Source organism: Dendrobates tinctorius, unplaced genomic scaffold (assembly GCF_039654945.1).
Source record: "Dendrobates tinctorius isolate UK_male_01 unplaced genomic scaffold, ASM3965494v1 ptg000029l, whole genome shotgun sequence".
Taxonomy (NCBI): domain Eukaryota; kingdom Metazoa; phylum Chordata; class Amphibia; order Anura; family Dendrobatidae; genus Dendrobates; species Dendrobates tinctorius.
Genome location: NW_027361697.1, coordinates 34,560,472 through 34,575,464, shown reverse-complemented (window position 1 = coordinate 34,575,464; position 14,993 = coordinate 34,560,472). Strand labels below are relative to the sequence as shown.

At 41.9% G+C, this 14,993-nt stretch overlaps 1 protein-coding gene and 1 long non-coding RNA gene across 4 annotated transcripts in view; one reads left to right on the top strand and one right to left on the bottom strand.

Annotated features, from left to right (window-relative positions):
* The window catches only part of LOC141085916 (dimethylaniline monooxygenase [N-oxide-forming] 2-like), a 113,669-nt gene that overhangs the window by 24,573 nt on the left and 74,103 nt on the right, over nt 1-14,993 (bottom strand). For all 3 annotated transcript variants that reach the window (XM_073571546.1, XM_073571547.1, XM_073571548.1), the window contains 3 exons: nt 13,121-13,320; nt 9,735-10,090; nt 1,105-1,177 (listed from right to left, as the gene is read on the bottom strand). In XM_073571546.1, coding sequence (XP_073427647.1) covers nt 1,105-1,177; nt 9,735-10,090; nt 13,121-13,320 — 629 coding nt within the window. The remainder of the gene's footprint in view (nt 1-1,104; nt 1,178-9,734; nt 10,091-13,120; nt 13,321-14,993) is intronic.
* The window catches only part of LOC141085918 (uncharacterized), a 149,871-nt gene that overhangs the window by 92,528 nt on the left and 42,350 nt on the right, over nt 1-14,993 (top strand). The gene's annotated exons all lie outside the window — the stretch shown is intronic.

Below are 14,993 nucleotides of genomic sequence, written 5' to 3'. Positions count from 1 at the left end.
CCCCTATTTTTAGAGACAACTGAAAAAACAAGTCAGAACTAAAAAGTCACCTAAAAAGATATGAACAGTTTAAATAAGCCTCAAATATTCTTAAATTTATCCTAACTTAAAAATTAAAAGAAAGCAATTTGGGGCAGATTCGATGTGGCCATTTATGCTGCTGTATCTTTTTAAAATCACAGCGGAAAAAAGTCATAACTTCCTGGGCCAAATGGAAAATCTTTACTATGGTCTCCCATCTGCCTCATAACTTCTTGGGCCAAATGGAAAATCGTTGCTATGGTTTTCCTCCGCCCATGTGCTATATGTGCTCTCTCTATGACCATGCATGTGTCACTTTTGGTTATTGTTTCTTTATTTATATTAGAATTTGGGCAGTATACCCAGTTAACTGTATTTAGTAGAATCTTTTCTAGAAGAAATATATATCTGAAGATCATAACTAGCCACTATTTATAAAAGCGATGACTACATAAATCTACAGCACATTTTTCCATTAGAAAGAAAACATTAATATGATACAATGCCAAATATTTTGTTTTACTCTTATTTTCCTGTTTTGTTGCTAAACTCTAATCTGAGAACTAAATCTGTGCCTTTTTTCTATGCAAGTGGTAACTTTCCTAAGAAAACATAACAAGAGTCAAATTAATCATTCAAGTGTTTTCTGTGAAGAGCAATGAAAATGGGGAAGAGAGTAAGCAGTTGAACTGCCTCTCATATCTATGGATCTCATCCCTACCTACCACTGGTTGCCACAGACAGAAAAGGGGCCCTGTACATGGACAATATATGGGCCCTTTGCAGTCCAATACTGTAGTTCATTATAATGCACAATTCCCCCTGCTTTGGGGGTGGAAATCGGCCCCCTTAAGTTTTGGGCCCCTGTGCGGCCACACAGGTTGCACCAATGGTATGTCTACTCCTACTATCTACCCAACTTCATTCCCGATTTGACTCTCAAACAGATCTATTGTTGGACATACTAGCATCTACAAGGTCCATTAGTGACAGTACTCACTCATTACTTCATCATTGACTTAAGAAGGTTTCCTGTAGAAAGCCTATTTGTTTTTTCACAGAATTAAGTAACATGAAACTCACTGCTTTTTTTTGCTTTCTGCACTGTTCTTGAAGTAGGTCTCCATTTTTGCTGCAGGAGGTAACCGTGCAGCCCCTGTAACAAATTAAGACAACCATAAACAAAAGAAAACTTCTTTGAAATTTATTGAACTACTTTATGTAATAATGTCCAGTTTTTCAACCTATACAAGTAGTTGAAGTGAATTTGTTATTTTGCTCATAATTTTTGTACAGCTTAACATATAACCATAGGACGTGCAGTTTGAGTAGTACATTTTGTAATAAATTATTTAGACCAGGTTTACCATGGTCCACATAATCTACATACATTCATTTTATTTTAAGCAAATGACAAATGTATAAATGACAGGAAAATAATATGGCAAAAACTGGGATAAGGTTTTTTCTTGTGGAGAGTGACATGTCCAATCTGGCACTCCAGTATGAGGAGACTTAAATGCCTTGTGTGAGGAAAACGAGAGCCGGTGGCATATGGATATCTCCCTGCCATCACCAATCTGTGACGGAGCTTACACAGTTACAGCTCTCCGGTGCCCCCTACCCTCAGGTCAGTCAGGGAATTGCACCTAGGATAAGTAGCCACTGGAGAGGCAGCCCTGTTACGTACTGGTTATCGAGGTACTCCGCAGTAAGGGCGGTATATATCACCAGTCCCAGGCCGGGAATATATATACAGTGGGGCAAAAAAGTATTTAGTCAGTCAGCAATAGTGCAAGTTCCACCACTTAAAAAGATGAGAGGCGTCTGTAATTTACATCATAGGTAGACCTCAACTATGGGAGACAAACTGAGAAAAAAAAATCCAGAAAATCACATTGTCTGTTTTTTTTTCATTTTATTTGCATATTATGGTGGAAAATAAGTATTTGGTCAGAAACAAAATTTCATCTCAATACTTTGTGATATATCCTTTGTTGGCAATGACAGAGGTCAAACGTTTTCTGTAAGTCTTCACAACGTTGCCACACACTGTTGTTGGTATGTTGGCCCATTCCTCCATGCAGATCTCCTCTAGAGCAGTGATGCTTTTGGCTTTTCGCTTGGCAACATGGACTTTCAACTCCCTCCAAAGGTTTTCTATAGGGTTGAGATCTGGAGACTGGCTAGGCCACTCCAGGACCTTGAAATGCTTCTTACGAAGCCACTCCTTCGTTGCCCTGGCGGTGTGCTTTGGATCATTGTCATGTTGAAAGACCCAGCCACGTTTCATCATCAATGCCCTTGCTGATGGAAGGAGGTTTGCACTCAAAATCTCACGATACATGGCCCCATTCATTCTTTCATGTACCCGGATCAGTCGTCCTGGCCCCTTTGCAGAGAAACAGCCCCAAAGCATGATGTTTCCACCACCATGCTTTACAGTAGGTATGGTGTTTGATGGATGCAACTCAGTATTCTTTTTCCTCCAAACACGACAAGTTGTGTTTCTACCAAACAGTTCCAGTTTGGTTTCATCAGACCATAGGACATTCTCCCAAAACTCCTCTGGATCATCCAAATGCTCTCTAGCAAACTTCAGACGGCCCGGACATGTACAGGCTTAAGCAGTGGGACACGTCTGGCACTGCAGGATCTGAGTCCATGGTGGCGTAGTGTGTTACTTATGGTAGGCCTTGTTACATTGGTCCCAGCTCTCTGCAGTTCATTCACTAGGTCCCCCCGCGTGGTTCTGGGATTTTTGCTCACCGTTCTTGTGATCATTCTGACCCCACGGGGTGGGATTTTGCGTGGAGCACCAGATCGAGGGAGATTATCAGTGGTCTTGTATGTCTTCCATTTTCTAATTATTGCTCCCACAGTTGATTTCTTCACTCCAAGCTGGTTGGCTACTGCAGATTCAGTCTTCCCAGCCTGGTGCAGGGCTACAATTTTGTTTCTGGTGTCCTTTGACAGCTCTTTGGTCTTCACCATAGTGGAGTTTGGAGTCAGACTGTTTGAGGGTGTGCACAGGTGTCTTTTTATACTGATAACAAGTTTAAACAGGTGCCATTACTACAGGTAATGAGTGGAGGAAAGAGGAGACTCTTAAAGAAGAAGTTACAGGTCTGTGAGAGCCAGAAATCTTGATTGCTTGTTTCTGACCAAATACTTATTTTCCACCATAATATGCAAATAAAATGAAAAAAAAACAAACAATGTGATTTTCTGGATTTTTTTTTCTCAGTTTGTCTCCCATAGTTGAGGTCTACCTATGATGTAAATTACAGACGCCTCTCATCTTTTTAAGTGGTGGAACTTGCACTATTGCTGACTGACTAAATACTTTTTTGCCCCACTGTATATATAAACCTCCGGTCCATCACTGCTAGGATCCCCCAATAACACCAGAACTGTATGCTGCCACCAGTTCCTCGTTAGATATAAGCCCAGTCTGTTATCAAGCTTATATCGTGTCAGAAACCAACCCCAGGTAGCGTATAAGTACTAGCCGGACTCACGGACGTTCGAAATCGGGATTCGAGATAAAAGAGCAGCCCAAAATTAATTGATACTTTAATTGCCGAAAGGCGCACTAGATAATACAAATATACACAGAGTAATATACATAGATTACAGCCAGAAGTACAGATAAAGGTAGGGTACAGGAATGGAATTGCAGTTAGCTGTATGTGTCAAGGTACTGTCATGATCCATGCTGGATTATGACAGATAAAAGCACTAGTAACCTTTTTTTTTTCCTTAAGCTGTGTGCTTAAAGTTAGTTTTGCCCCCCGTGGTCATTACTTACTGTTTCTCTTATTCATTCTCGTCTTGACTATTGTAACTCTCTTCTAATCGGTCTCCCTCTTACCAAACTCTCCCCTCTCCAATCTGTCTTGAAAGCTGCAGCCAGGATCATATTCCTCACCATTCGTTACACCGATGCCTCTACCTTGTGCCAGTCATTACACTGGCTACCCATCCACTCCAGAATTCAGTATAAACTTATTACCCTCACCCACAAAGCACTCCATGGCTCAGCACCACCCTACATCTCCTCCCTTGTTTCAGTATACCACCCTACCAGCGCCCTCCGCTCTGCTGATGACCTGAGGTTAGCATCCTCAATAATCAGAACCTCTCACTCCCGTCTCCAAGACTTTACACGTGCTGTGCCAATTCTTTGGAATGCACTTCCCAGGTCAATATGATTAGTCCCCAATCTCCACAATTTTAAGCGTGCCCTGAAAACGCATTTATTCAGACTGGCCTATCGCCTCAACACATTAACCTAATCTATCCCTGTGTGGCACAGCCAAAAGTTTTACCATAACCAGGTTCCCCGCATCATGTTCCCACATGCTTTATGCATCCATTAGCCCTCTGTGTCTGTACTGTTACACACTTAACATTATGGCTGGTCCATACAATCAGGGCAACTGTTACCACCCACCTTTCGTGTCTACCTCTTTCCTCATAGACTGTAAACTTGCGAGCAGGGCCCTCATTCCTCTTGGTATTTGTTATAATCTATGTGATTATTGTTATGCTGTAATGTCTATTGTCTGTACAAATCCCCTCTGAAATGTAAAGTGCTGCGGAATATGTCGGCGCTATAGAAATAAAATTTATTATATTATATTATTAGGGTCATTGCACTGTGGTGGTTTCAGTTCTAGTTTTGCCCCCCGGTGGCCGTTAGGGTCATTGCACTCTGGTTACTTTAGTTTAGTGCATGTGATTATGAAGCAGGTGTGATTGCTCTGGCTCTTACCTATAAAAGAGTGTCAGGTGGTTGCAATCACTGTTGGTGATATTGGGCATTTCCAACCATCCTTGGTGGAGGAAGGAGCTAGAGAGAGTTTCTTGCAGCTCTAACAAAGCTTGGTGAAGGGGCAGCTATTCAGGAGGAAAGCTGCATTCTGCTGCTGGACTCTGTTGCTGGGAGCAAGAGCAACAGAGCAAAGCTAAGTGGTGTTATCCCTGTTTGTACCTTTCCTTTTGTGTGTTTCAGTGCACTGGTGGGATTAGTTTCTGCACCGTCCATTTCACTAGAAAGGGCTAGGTGCAGGGCGAGCTAGGGTTTTTAGGTATCCTGCACAGCGCCAGGGGCGGAACCTGCATAGGGACTGTCAGGAGTGTAGAAACACTGACTCAGGGGAGTACAGGAGGTCTCCACGTCCCCGTTCCCTATCGCAGGGCCCTCCATTGTATCGTTTTCCCTGGTGTTTCCCTTTATTATTTAAATTCGCCCTGCTGGAGGCGGTGTATCCAGATACACGTGTAATTCTGAAATTCGCCTGCTGGAGGCGGTGTATCTGGCTGCACATTATATTATTTAAATTCGCCCTACTGGAGGCGGTGTATCCAGGGTCACGTGTGTCAGAGAAATTCGCCCTGCTGGAGGCGGTGTGTCCAGTCACACGTAACCATCACAGATACCATTTCTTATAGCATGTGGACCCCCAGGGCAGCGCTCGAGTCCACAGATACTTAGTTTCTGGTCCGTCTCAATGCGTGACGTGACGCGTCTTCCATGGCAGAACAATGACTGCCACAAAGTGACTGTCCTAGCATGACACAATCCACCAATTGGTCAGTCACCGTACGGCAAAACACAAAAGGGAACACCAGGGACACAATAACAGCGGTAGGCCTTGTTGATAGGGAACGGGGGAATGGACACCTCCTGCACTCACCTGAGGATGTGCCCTGATCTCCCTATCATCCCTATATGGGTTCTTTCACCCCGTTGCCGACCACGATACCTAATCCCTCACTTGCCCTGCTCCTATACCTAAGTAGGGAACTGGCAGGTGAGCACATTGGTCCCACCACTGCACTAATCCAACAAAAGAAAGGAAAGACAGACACCACAAGAGAATGGGGAACAACAAAACAACACTTATCTTTCTCTGCTGCAATGCACCGCACAGCAGAGTAAGGCACCAGATCAAAGCATTCAGATGAAGCACCACTGCATCAGAAAGCTCCTGACTCCAGCACAGTTGGTCCCCAGAAAGGACCTGTATAACCAACAGTCAGCTGATGCATCAGGTGACCTTTTGAAGGATGGTAGGAGTGGTCATCACAAACATCAGCAAACCCAACAGCAATGTAATTACACCAGCAGGCCAGCAGGGGAAAAAACTGACATTAACCCCCGATGGCCTGAAAGGAAAAAAGTTTTAATCTGCCACGGATCCAAAAATGGATCCTGACAATGACACAGGCTAAATGTGTGTATCTAGCTTTTAACCCTTAGCGTGCCCCCTCCAATATTTGCCACCGCCCCTCTGGGTTGGACTGAAATCTCTTCCCTTGACCTCCTAGCTGAAATAATTCCAAATATCGAGAATGGGTCATAACATCCTGTTGGGAGGTCCAAACAGAAGAGGTCCAAACGGAACGACTGATGTCTCAATGAGTTAGTTGGGGCTGGACCAATACAGAGAGTCTAAACTTGAGTTGGCTAAGTGGTTCTGGAGAGCCAGTCTCGATATCTCAGTATTTGGAACAGCTAGGGAAAGATGAGACACAGGGGTGTGTGTGGAGGGCTCCCGGGATTCTGGTGGTATATTGGACTTTTCCCTGAGGTGAACGGTACTCTCATAATTCATCTCTAGGTGTCGGTGCCACTTGGTCTAGGGTTTTCATTGATAAGTGATGTTGGCCGCCTTGCACAAAAGACAGCAGGGGTCCCAGCTGTGTTCCTCTTCACCTTAATTAACATGTGGCCTCTAATTCTCTGGCCATATAGCATGTTTCTTTTGGGAATTTGTGTACTTATCTCATAGGTGGGGGCCACAGTTCCGGGGGCAGGAGATCTCTGGATAATGTATTGGGCCTGAATTAATAAATCCAAAATAGAGTCTCTCTCATCCCTCACACCTTGCAATACTCCACTGGGAAATTAAATATGCAAATTATCTTTTCAGCTAGGAAGAGGACTAGAACTCTAGCGACACCTATTGGAAGTAGCAATCCTAGAAGTCAATATCGACCCTTTAACGACCCTGGAAATATGATTTAGGATAAAATCCAAATCAGAATCTCAATTTGTAGACACGGTGATTCAGGGTATTGCCCCTCGTCAATCCATACAAGGCTCGTTAAAGGGTCGGTAATGACTTGCAGGATTGCTACTTCCAATAGGTGGCGCTAGAGTTCAAGACCTCTTTCGAACTGAAGAGACAATTTGCATATGGCACAAAAAGTCATTAAAGGACTGTGTGTAAAAGCAACAGAGATATTTATTTTTGGCAAACAAATATACTTTTTCACAAATTATAATGAACAAAACCTCAGAGGAACATTTGAAGCATTCCTTTTTTTGTCCTTCTTCACACAAACTAGTTGTGAAGATGGGTGGACATAGCATTTATAGGGGTTATCAAAGACTTTAATATTGATGATGACCTATCCTTTGGTTATTAAATCAGTTGGGATCAGACATTCGCATGGATCTATGCCGGGCAGCATGTCATTCCGTCCATTGCTTACCACATTAAACTCTATTACTGGCCCTTTTAGTAGTGGCTGTGCCTGATATCACATCTCAGTGCAGCACCATTTTATTGAAAGTCAATGGGACTGAGCAATAATATCCGGAACAGCCTCTGCTAAAAGAACAGAGCAATGTCTGGTAAACAAGGAAGGGGTTATGCCACTCACCAGATTGCTGAGCCAATAGTCAGGTCCTCAATGATATAATGTTTACAGAAGCCATCAATTTTATTTTCCGAGATAACCTCTGTAGGTTTCATGGAACTTTCTTGTAGTAAATAAGGTTTATGAAAGGGAACCTGTCACATGAAGAAATGCTATTAACTTACAGATATGGGGTTAACTTAGACCCCCATTGCTGGGTTTAAAGGATCTTTATGCCCCCCGGCCTCATTCGGGTTTCAGTCATTGGGATTCCACCGACACGCCTTCAGTCACTGCTCTGTGTATACAGAGCGGCAGTTGTAACCGCACACCCTGCACTGACTGTCAGCCTGCCCTGATACTGATCGTGCTGTCAATCAGTGTCGGGGATGCGGTTACAGCCACCACTCTCTGTACACAGAACGGTGACTGAATTTGAGCCGGCGCCACTTCCGTAACTAAAACCCAAATGCTTCCAGGAGGAATAGAGATATTTCCTCCCAGCTGCGGGGGTTATAAATGTGGGCACAAGGAAGGTTCAGAATGCTAGTAACCTGCAGATTAAATAGAGCAGACTGCCTCCTATAAATAATTTATATACTAAAGTATAAATGCATTCAGAGATAGGTATAGAAACTGCAGAAACATTGCATCCATTAGAGTGTCCCCATAGACATACACTGATATTGTGGATTGTGGAGAGACCAAGGCAAGAATATGGTGCCCACAGAATATTGTGTACAGGCCCTTTGGCAAATATCGGCAAGGGAAGCTATGTTTAGGTATATATGTCACCTGTAATGCTACATTAAAATGCAGCATGACATGACTGTTCATATAATCTGTGGACATTTAAGGTACGCCAGAGCGAGAACTGATCATATTTTAAGTGAATCGGTCACAAAATTTTACAAAGCGAACTGCATACACTATTAGATTGATAAAACCTAGAAATAAAATTAACACATACCATACTATATGTAAGTAAAAAGCAATAATGCATATAAATAACATAAGGTACTTGGTAAACAGTGTTTTGGATTAAAAAAAAGGGTAAAATATGTCCCAACAGCTTTAAAGTGTACCCAGTAGGGACTTAACTTTGTGTCAAAAATGACCTCAATGTGAATAAGGGCAGGAATGGCACCCCCGATACACTATTAAATTGTTTAGACCCAATGAGATCTGCGTACTTAGTTTGTCAGAAGAGCTGTTTAGTTCTATTATAAAGGTCCAGCCAACTAGCCTGATTGATAGCTCTTCAGTGTTCTTCCTCCCCAGCTGCTGCTGAGATCTCACACTGCTCAGTACAAACTACACCTGTCAGTAAGGCTAGATTGGCAGATAATGAACAAAGTTGGGGACTCATGAGCTCCCTCTCTCTTTAGACTGACTCACAAAAAGCTAATTTTAACATCAGGATTATACAAAGTAAGTACAGTACATCAGTTTTATCACGTCTAAGAAACATATTTAACACTGTCTGCAATTTGTAATGTGGAATTTGGTAACCGACCTGCTTTAAATGTAGTTCTTGAGTAGCTCCTGTTGCTGGCATTGCAACTATGTCTTAAAGGGTACCTGTCACCACTTTTCTGTTCTACCAGCTAAAAATATAATTTTATTCAGTATCAGCTATGTATTCCCTAAATAATTTTGTAACCCCCTGACTCCACATGTATCACCCATAAAAACCTTTTTTATTTCTCCCACGATGTATGCAAATAGGGTCCGTCCGGTCCAATGGTCGTGGCTTCGGTTCATTAACGCCACCCCTCTCCTTGGCTGCTGTACACAGTCCTTGACGTGAATAACGTAGATCTCTGTGAGATATTGGTTTCTCGTGCGTGCGCAGTATGCTTTGCCCAAGTGCGGGCAAAGCCAGAAAGCCAGAAGTAGGGAATACATAGCTGACACTGAATAAAATGATATTTTTAGCTGGTAGGACAGAAAAGTGGTGACAGGTTCCCTTTAACTGTTGTTCGATGTTCCAAAATACTAAGAAGCCACTTACTGTAGCAGCAGTTATTCAACATGTTAAAAAACAAACAAACACAAACCTTTGAATATTCGGGCAGCCCAGCGAACCTGAAGCTCAGATACTGGAAGGAGGGATCCAAGAGGTTGAACAAGCCCTATAAATGCCAGAGTAGGTTTCTCATGGTGAGGCGGGAACACGTTCTTGTACAGGATTACGCTATTATCATTCACTTTGACAATGGAGTCATCAAGAAATGGAAAGGAAACGTTATATCCTGTTGCAAATATGACTTCATCCAAACCATGCACTATAGATCCATCCTCAAACACCACCGATGATTCAGTGAACATTCTGATTTGTGGCTTTATCCTTATTGCTCCGCATAGGATTTGGCTGGGGAAATGGTCGTTAACCATCGGTTCTCTTAATAACGACCTGTCAATTCAAGATAAATTTGAAACTACCATCTAACACCATGTACTGTACTTTATCAAAAAATCAAGAATGGACAGTTTTTTTTCTAGACACATTTGAAAACCAAAATAAATCATTAAGGTTTAAAGTGAGACATGTCTACAGCCCATAATTCTAATATAAAGACAGGAGCTAAATTCATTGTAAACTGTAAAATCATGATAATTAGTCAAAATAATTTGTATAAGTTTCTTATGCTTCATAAAATCATGGACGCTTTTTTTTTTTACAGACAGGGCAAAAATCTGCCTTATATTTACGGACTGTCCTGGAATTTCTGGATGATTAGCAACCCCAAAAGAGGCTAACCACTCACGAAGGAAGGAGAGTCACTCCTCGAATGTTATTGTGATCTTAAGTTAAATTAATAAGACTGTAGCCCTCTCCAAGTACATGAACATTCCATGAACTGCAATATTCCTTGAGATTATTCAAGTTAACTGTGCCCATTTTTTTGCATCCATCTGTACAATTAAAAGTTTTAAAGATAATAAAAAAACATAAGTTTGAATCATCTGCCTTTTGCCAACTGAAAAAAATGAATTAATAGCAAATATATTTGGTATTGCGACATCTGCAAATATCCGATCTATCAAAGTACACTCCTTATTAACTCCTTTTATTGAAATTTCAACACTAAGGCAGTAAAAGATGTGGAAATATGGAAATAACAGCATAGATAGACATGTTAATGATATGCAAATAAATGAAAACTACATTTTTAAAACATTTCAGCTTATTCAGTTTCACGTATGAACTCCATGCACAAAAATCCCCGCACTTACACGCCTTGGCTGCTATCAATGAGGTTATTAATGGTTGTCTGAAGAATATTCTGGCACTATGATTACACTTGAGCAAATCATCTGCTGCTGGCTGCTGCATTTCCAGTTACTGACTAATGACATCTCAGATGTGTCAAATAGGAGACCAAAGATTCTGCAGGCCATGATAGCACACTTTTAAAATACTTTTATGTTCTATCATGAAGGCCTCTTCCTGACATTGCCCATGTGGTCTCCAGCCCAGTCTATTACTGTATCCAAGACAAAAGCTTGCCTTATTGCTGTTGAGCATAGATCTCTATTCCAGCCTCCACTGCCATCTTTTTCTGTACCATGATAGTCTTTTAGAGTTGTGGCGTGAGGTCAATGGAACAGTTGAAGCTGGACGTCCGGCTCAATATTGTGCAAACACCTGTTTAGTGTCTTAGGTTTGGTATGTAAAGCCTTCAAATCTAAGGAGAAAACGTGGGCAGCACTATGAAGAGGCCTTCACGAGGGAACATCATACCAGTTTGAGTCTTTGGATTATGGTGTGTAGTGGCACAATTTACGGTATCCAGGCCACTCTTAGTCTTCATTCTAGGTACAATCACAGCTTTGTGTTACATGATTTGGTCATGGAATCAGTGATACAGACATTTCTCCAAGGTGTTTCAGAAACCATTTTTAAACAAAACAAGGTCAGTTCTCATGTTGCTCGTCAAATTGTGAGCAGCCTCCATGGCCTAAACTTGCTACCATAGCTTGCAGCATCTCCGGATTTATCTACCATCAAGCACATATGGGACTTCATTGGTCGACAATTACCACGGATGCTCCCAGCAGATCTTGATGATTTGGTGTCCAAGCAAATTCATCAGCAGGACATCCCTCAAAAAACGATATGCAACGTAACTGATAGCAGCCAAAACTTGTGTGTGCATTTCTATTTCTACGCTTGGCTCTGACACTCAATACTGAATACATTTTATTTCCATTTATTCATCATTCACATATCATGAACACGTCTTTCGATTGTGTGATTTTTATTACTCAACAACTTTTCCTTCTTGATACTGCAATTTTAATGTTTGAGTGTATAAAATTATTTAACTCATATGGTTAATATCATAAAGCAAACAAACCCACCAAAAAATCAGAGTTGTCATTTTCCGGTGGCTGCACCTCTCACAAATAATACTAAGTAATCAAAATTTAAGATCTACCTTAAAATGATGCCAATGAAAACTAGAGTTTACCACACACAAACAAGCCCTCAATCATTTCCACTGACAGAAAAATAAGTTACCGATTTCTGAAAATGGCAACACAAATCAATTTTTTTTTGTTCTGATTTTTATCTTACTCACTAAAATTACATAAAAATTACAAGATAATCTTGTTGCCAGGTCATTTTTACTTCACATTGAGTACTGAAAAAGTAGAACTCAAAAAAAGTCAGAAAAGATTTTTTTTACTATTTCTCTAAACATGGACCTTTTTTTTTATATTTTTCAGGATATTATATAATAAAATGAATGGTGTCACTCAAAACTACAATTCATATCACAAAAAAAAAAGTTCTGATATGCCTATTTTGACTGAAAAAAAAGTTATGCTTTTTGCCAGAAAGGGAGGAAAAAAATGAAAGTGAAAAAATGAAAATTGTCAGTGGCCGGATGGGATTAAGTAATGAAATATTGAGCTCCAAACAGCAGAAAATGGTCGCACTCCAAGGGATGAATTATATTCATTTATTGACACATAAATTACATGTCAAGTCGGGGTAGTGGTAAAAAGTGCAGAGAGGCTGACAACGGCCATTTCGCGCTATCAAAGCGCTTCTACGGGTCCCCGTAGTGCGACCATTTTCTGCTGTTTGGAGCTCAAGATTGATTGCTACGAGGTCAAGCACCCGGGAATAGCTCAGTGTGGATCTACTGCCGGCCGTGCACCACCTGTGCAAGCAAGGTAAAAACGGCGCCGTCCGCTCTGTATCTTAGTGGTCTCATTAAGTAATTAAATAGTCAATTGCTTGTCCGAGTGTGTTGCCGCCAATCCACTTACTTCTGCACAAAGCTCTGTAAATCACTGCTTACATTTTTCAATTATTTGATTTGCTTGCAGTATATGAATAATTTTACGATGAAACAAAACCTACACAGAATGTGACCTCGTATGATTTTTACATAAAATGAAAATTCTCACATCATTATCTTGAACTTACATGTCGTCAGGAAGCAAACCATAATTTGCATGGTCAAACCAGCTGCTCATTTGTTTTGCATTTAGTTTAAGTAAAAGTCCAGTAGGCAAACATCGACCTATCCAAAAATGGCAGCGAGATGAGAGGGCCATATCTATAGGCAGCCCATCATGGGAAATGCGACTTAATACCCACGTTCCCTGTCTGGTACTCACATATACCTGAAATAAAATACAAATATTAAATCCAAAACTTATTTTTCACTCCAGCCTCAGTTTTAGCAAATATACATTTTGGCTTTACTATATATTCTGTAGAAAACAACAAATCTAAGATAAGCACTTTCAATGTTATGTAATATAAAACTAGAATATTGTTAATTATTTCACATACAGGATGTTTTATGTGCGTTTTTCAATGGGACCTAGGACTCTACAGTAGCAATTTTCATTTGTAATACAACTAAAGTTGATGATTATCCATTTATTTTACTTAAAAGGGCTTCATCCTTTTGTGCAGTTCAGGGCTTTGTAGTCTCTTTATTTCCTGGTTCCATGGGGGAGGGCCATGCAATCCTTCTTAAGTGACAGTTCTGGTCAGGAGCTACATCCTGCTACAACACATTAACAATCTATCAGTGTTTCTTCTAAGTCTACACTGTTATCACTTTATTTACATATATCAGTAATAAGAACTTTGAACAAGCACATACTGTAGCGCAAGAAAGAAGGAACCATGATTAGTAGAACTGCTCTGGAAGCTGCCAATGCATGGGTCCTGGGGACTCTGAGCAGACAGGACTGATAAGAGCACCTTGATCAGGAGCTGAGAGGGTTAGGAAGCAAGCTGAACCTCTAGTTGCTGTATAGTAATCAATAGATTTTAGAGAGACAACTAGTATGTTAGGAGTTAATTTCTCTCCTGTGCCAGGCTCTGGAGGCCATGCTCATTAATATCAAGCTGTACACTATATAAGATAAAAGCTCTCATTGCAGAAGAATATCAGCGGATAGAAAAAGCAAGTCAATTGCAACTTGCTTATTTTCATGCTGTCTAACTAACTAAAGCAATTTTATAATATGAGCATAGCACTTTTTAAGGGTATGTCCACCTAAAATAGGGTATATTTTAAAGGGAATCTGTCACCCATATTTAGTGATATTGTCACGTCGCCGTCAGACTCGGGGCCCGCTGTTCCGCCCTCAGCCACTAGGAGGCGACGGACTGTCTCGCCGCCCTCGGGCTCGGGGCCTGCTGTCCAGGCCTCGGCCACCAGGAGACGCTGGACTGACATGTCGTCGTCGATCTCGGGGCCTGCTGTTCCGCCCTCAACCACTAGGAGGCGCCGTGGCTCGCGCCCGAGTGAGGGCGGCAACAATGAAAGGGCTTCTGCGCAGGCGTCTACTGGACGCAGACTCCGCTCCTCTGTCAGTCATGAAGGGGCTGGTGCATCATCATCAGGTCTGGTCCTGGGGGCGGTCCTGATGACATCACCAGCCCGGGAGCCTGTGAGGGACGACCTGATCCCTCAAATACCTTGGGACTGGGCTTGCAAGCCGCCGGATATATTCTTGGTTCCCCTACGTGTTACTTGTGATTGCCTATCGTTAACTCCGACCTCAGCCTGAACTTCTGACTACTCTGTTGCCTGCCGTTTTTGTACCTTGCATTTCTCCTGATTACTGACGCTGACCTTGGCCTGGATTCCTGACCCCCTCTACTGCCTGACGATTTTGTACCTCCGCTACTCTCCCGGTTTTTGACCTCTGCCTGGACTCTCGACTCTGCCTCTGCCTGCCGTTTCTGTACCTCCACTGCTCGCCTGGTTTCCGACTCCATTTTTGGCTCCCTTCCTGCTGTTCTATTGCGACCGTTCTGCTCTGGCACTCTGCTC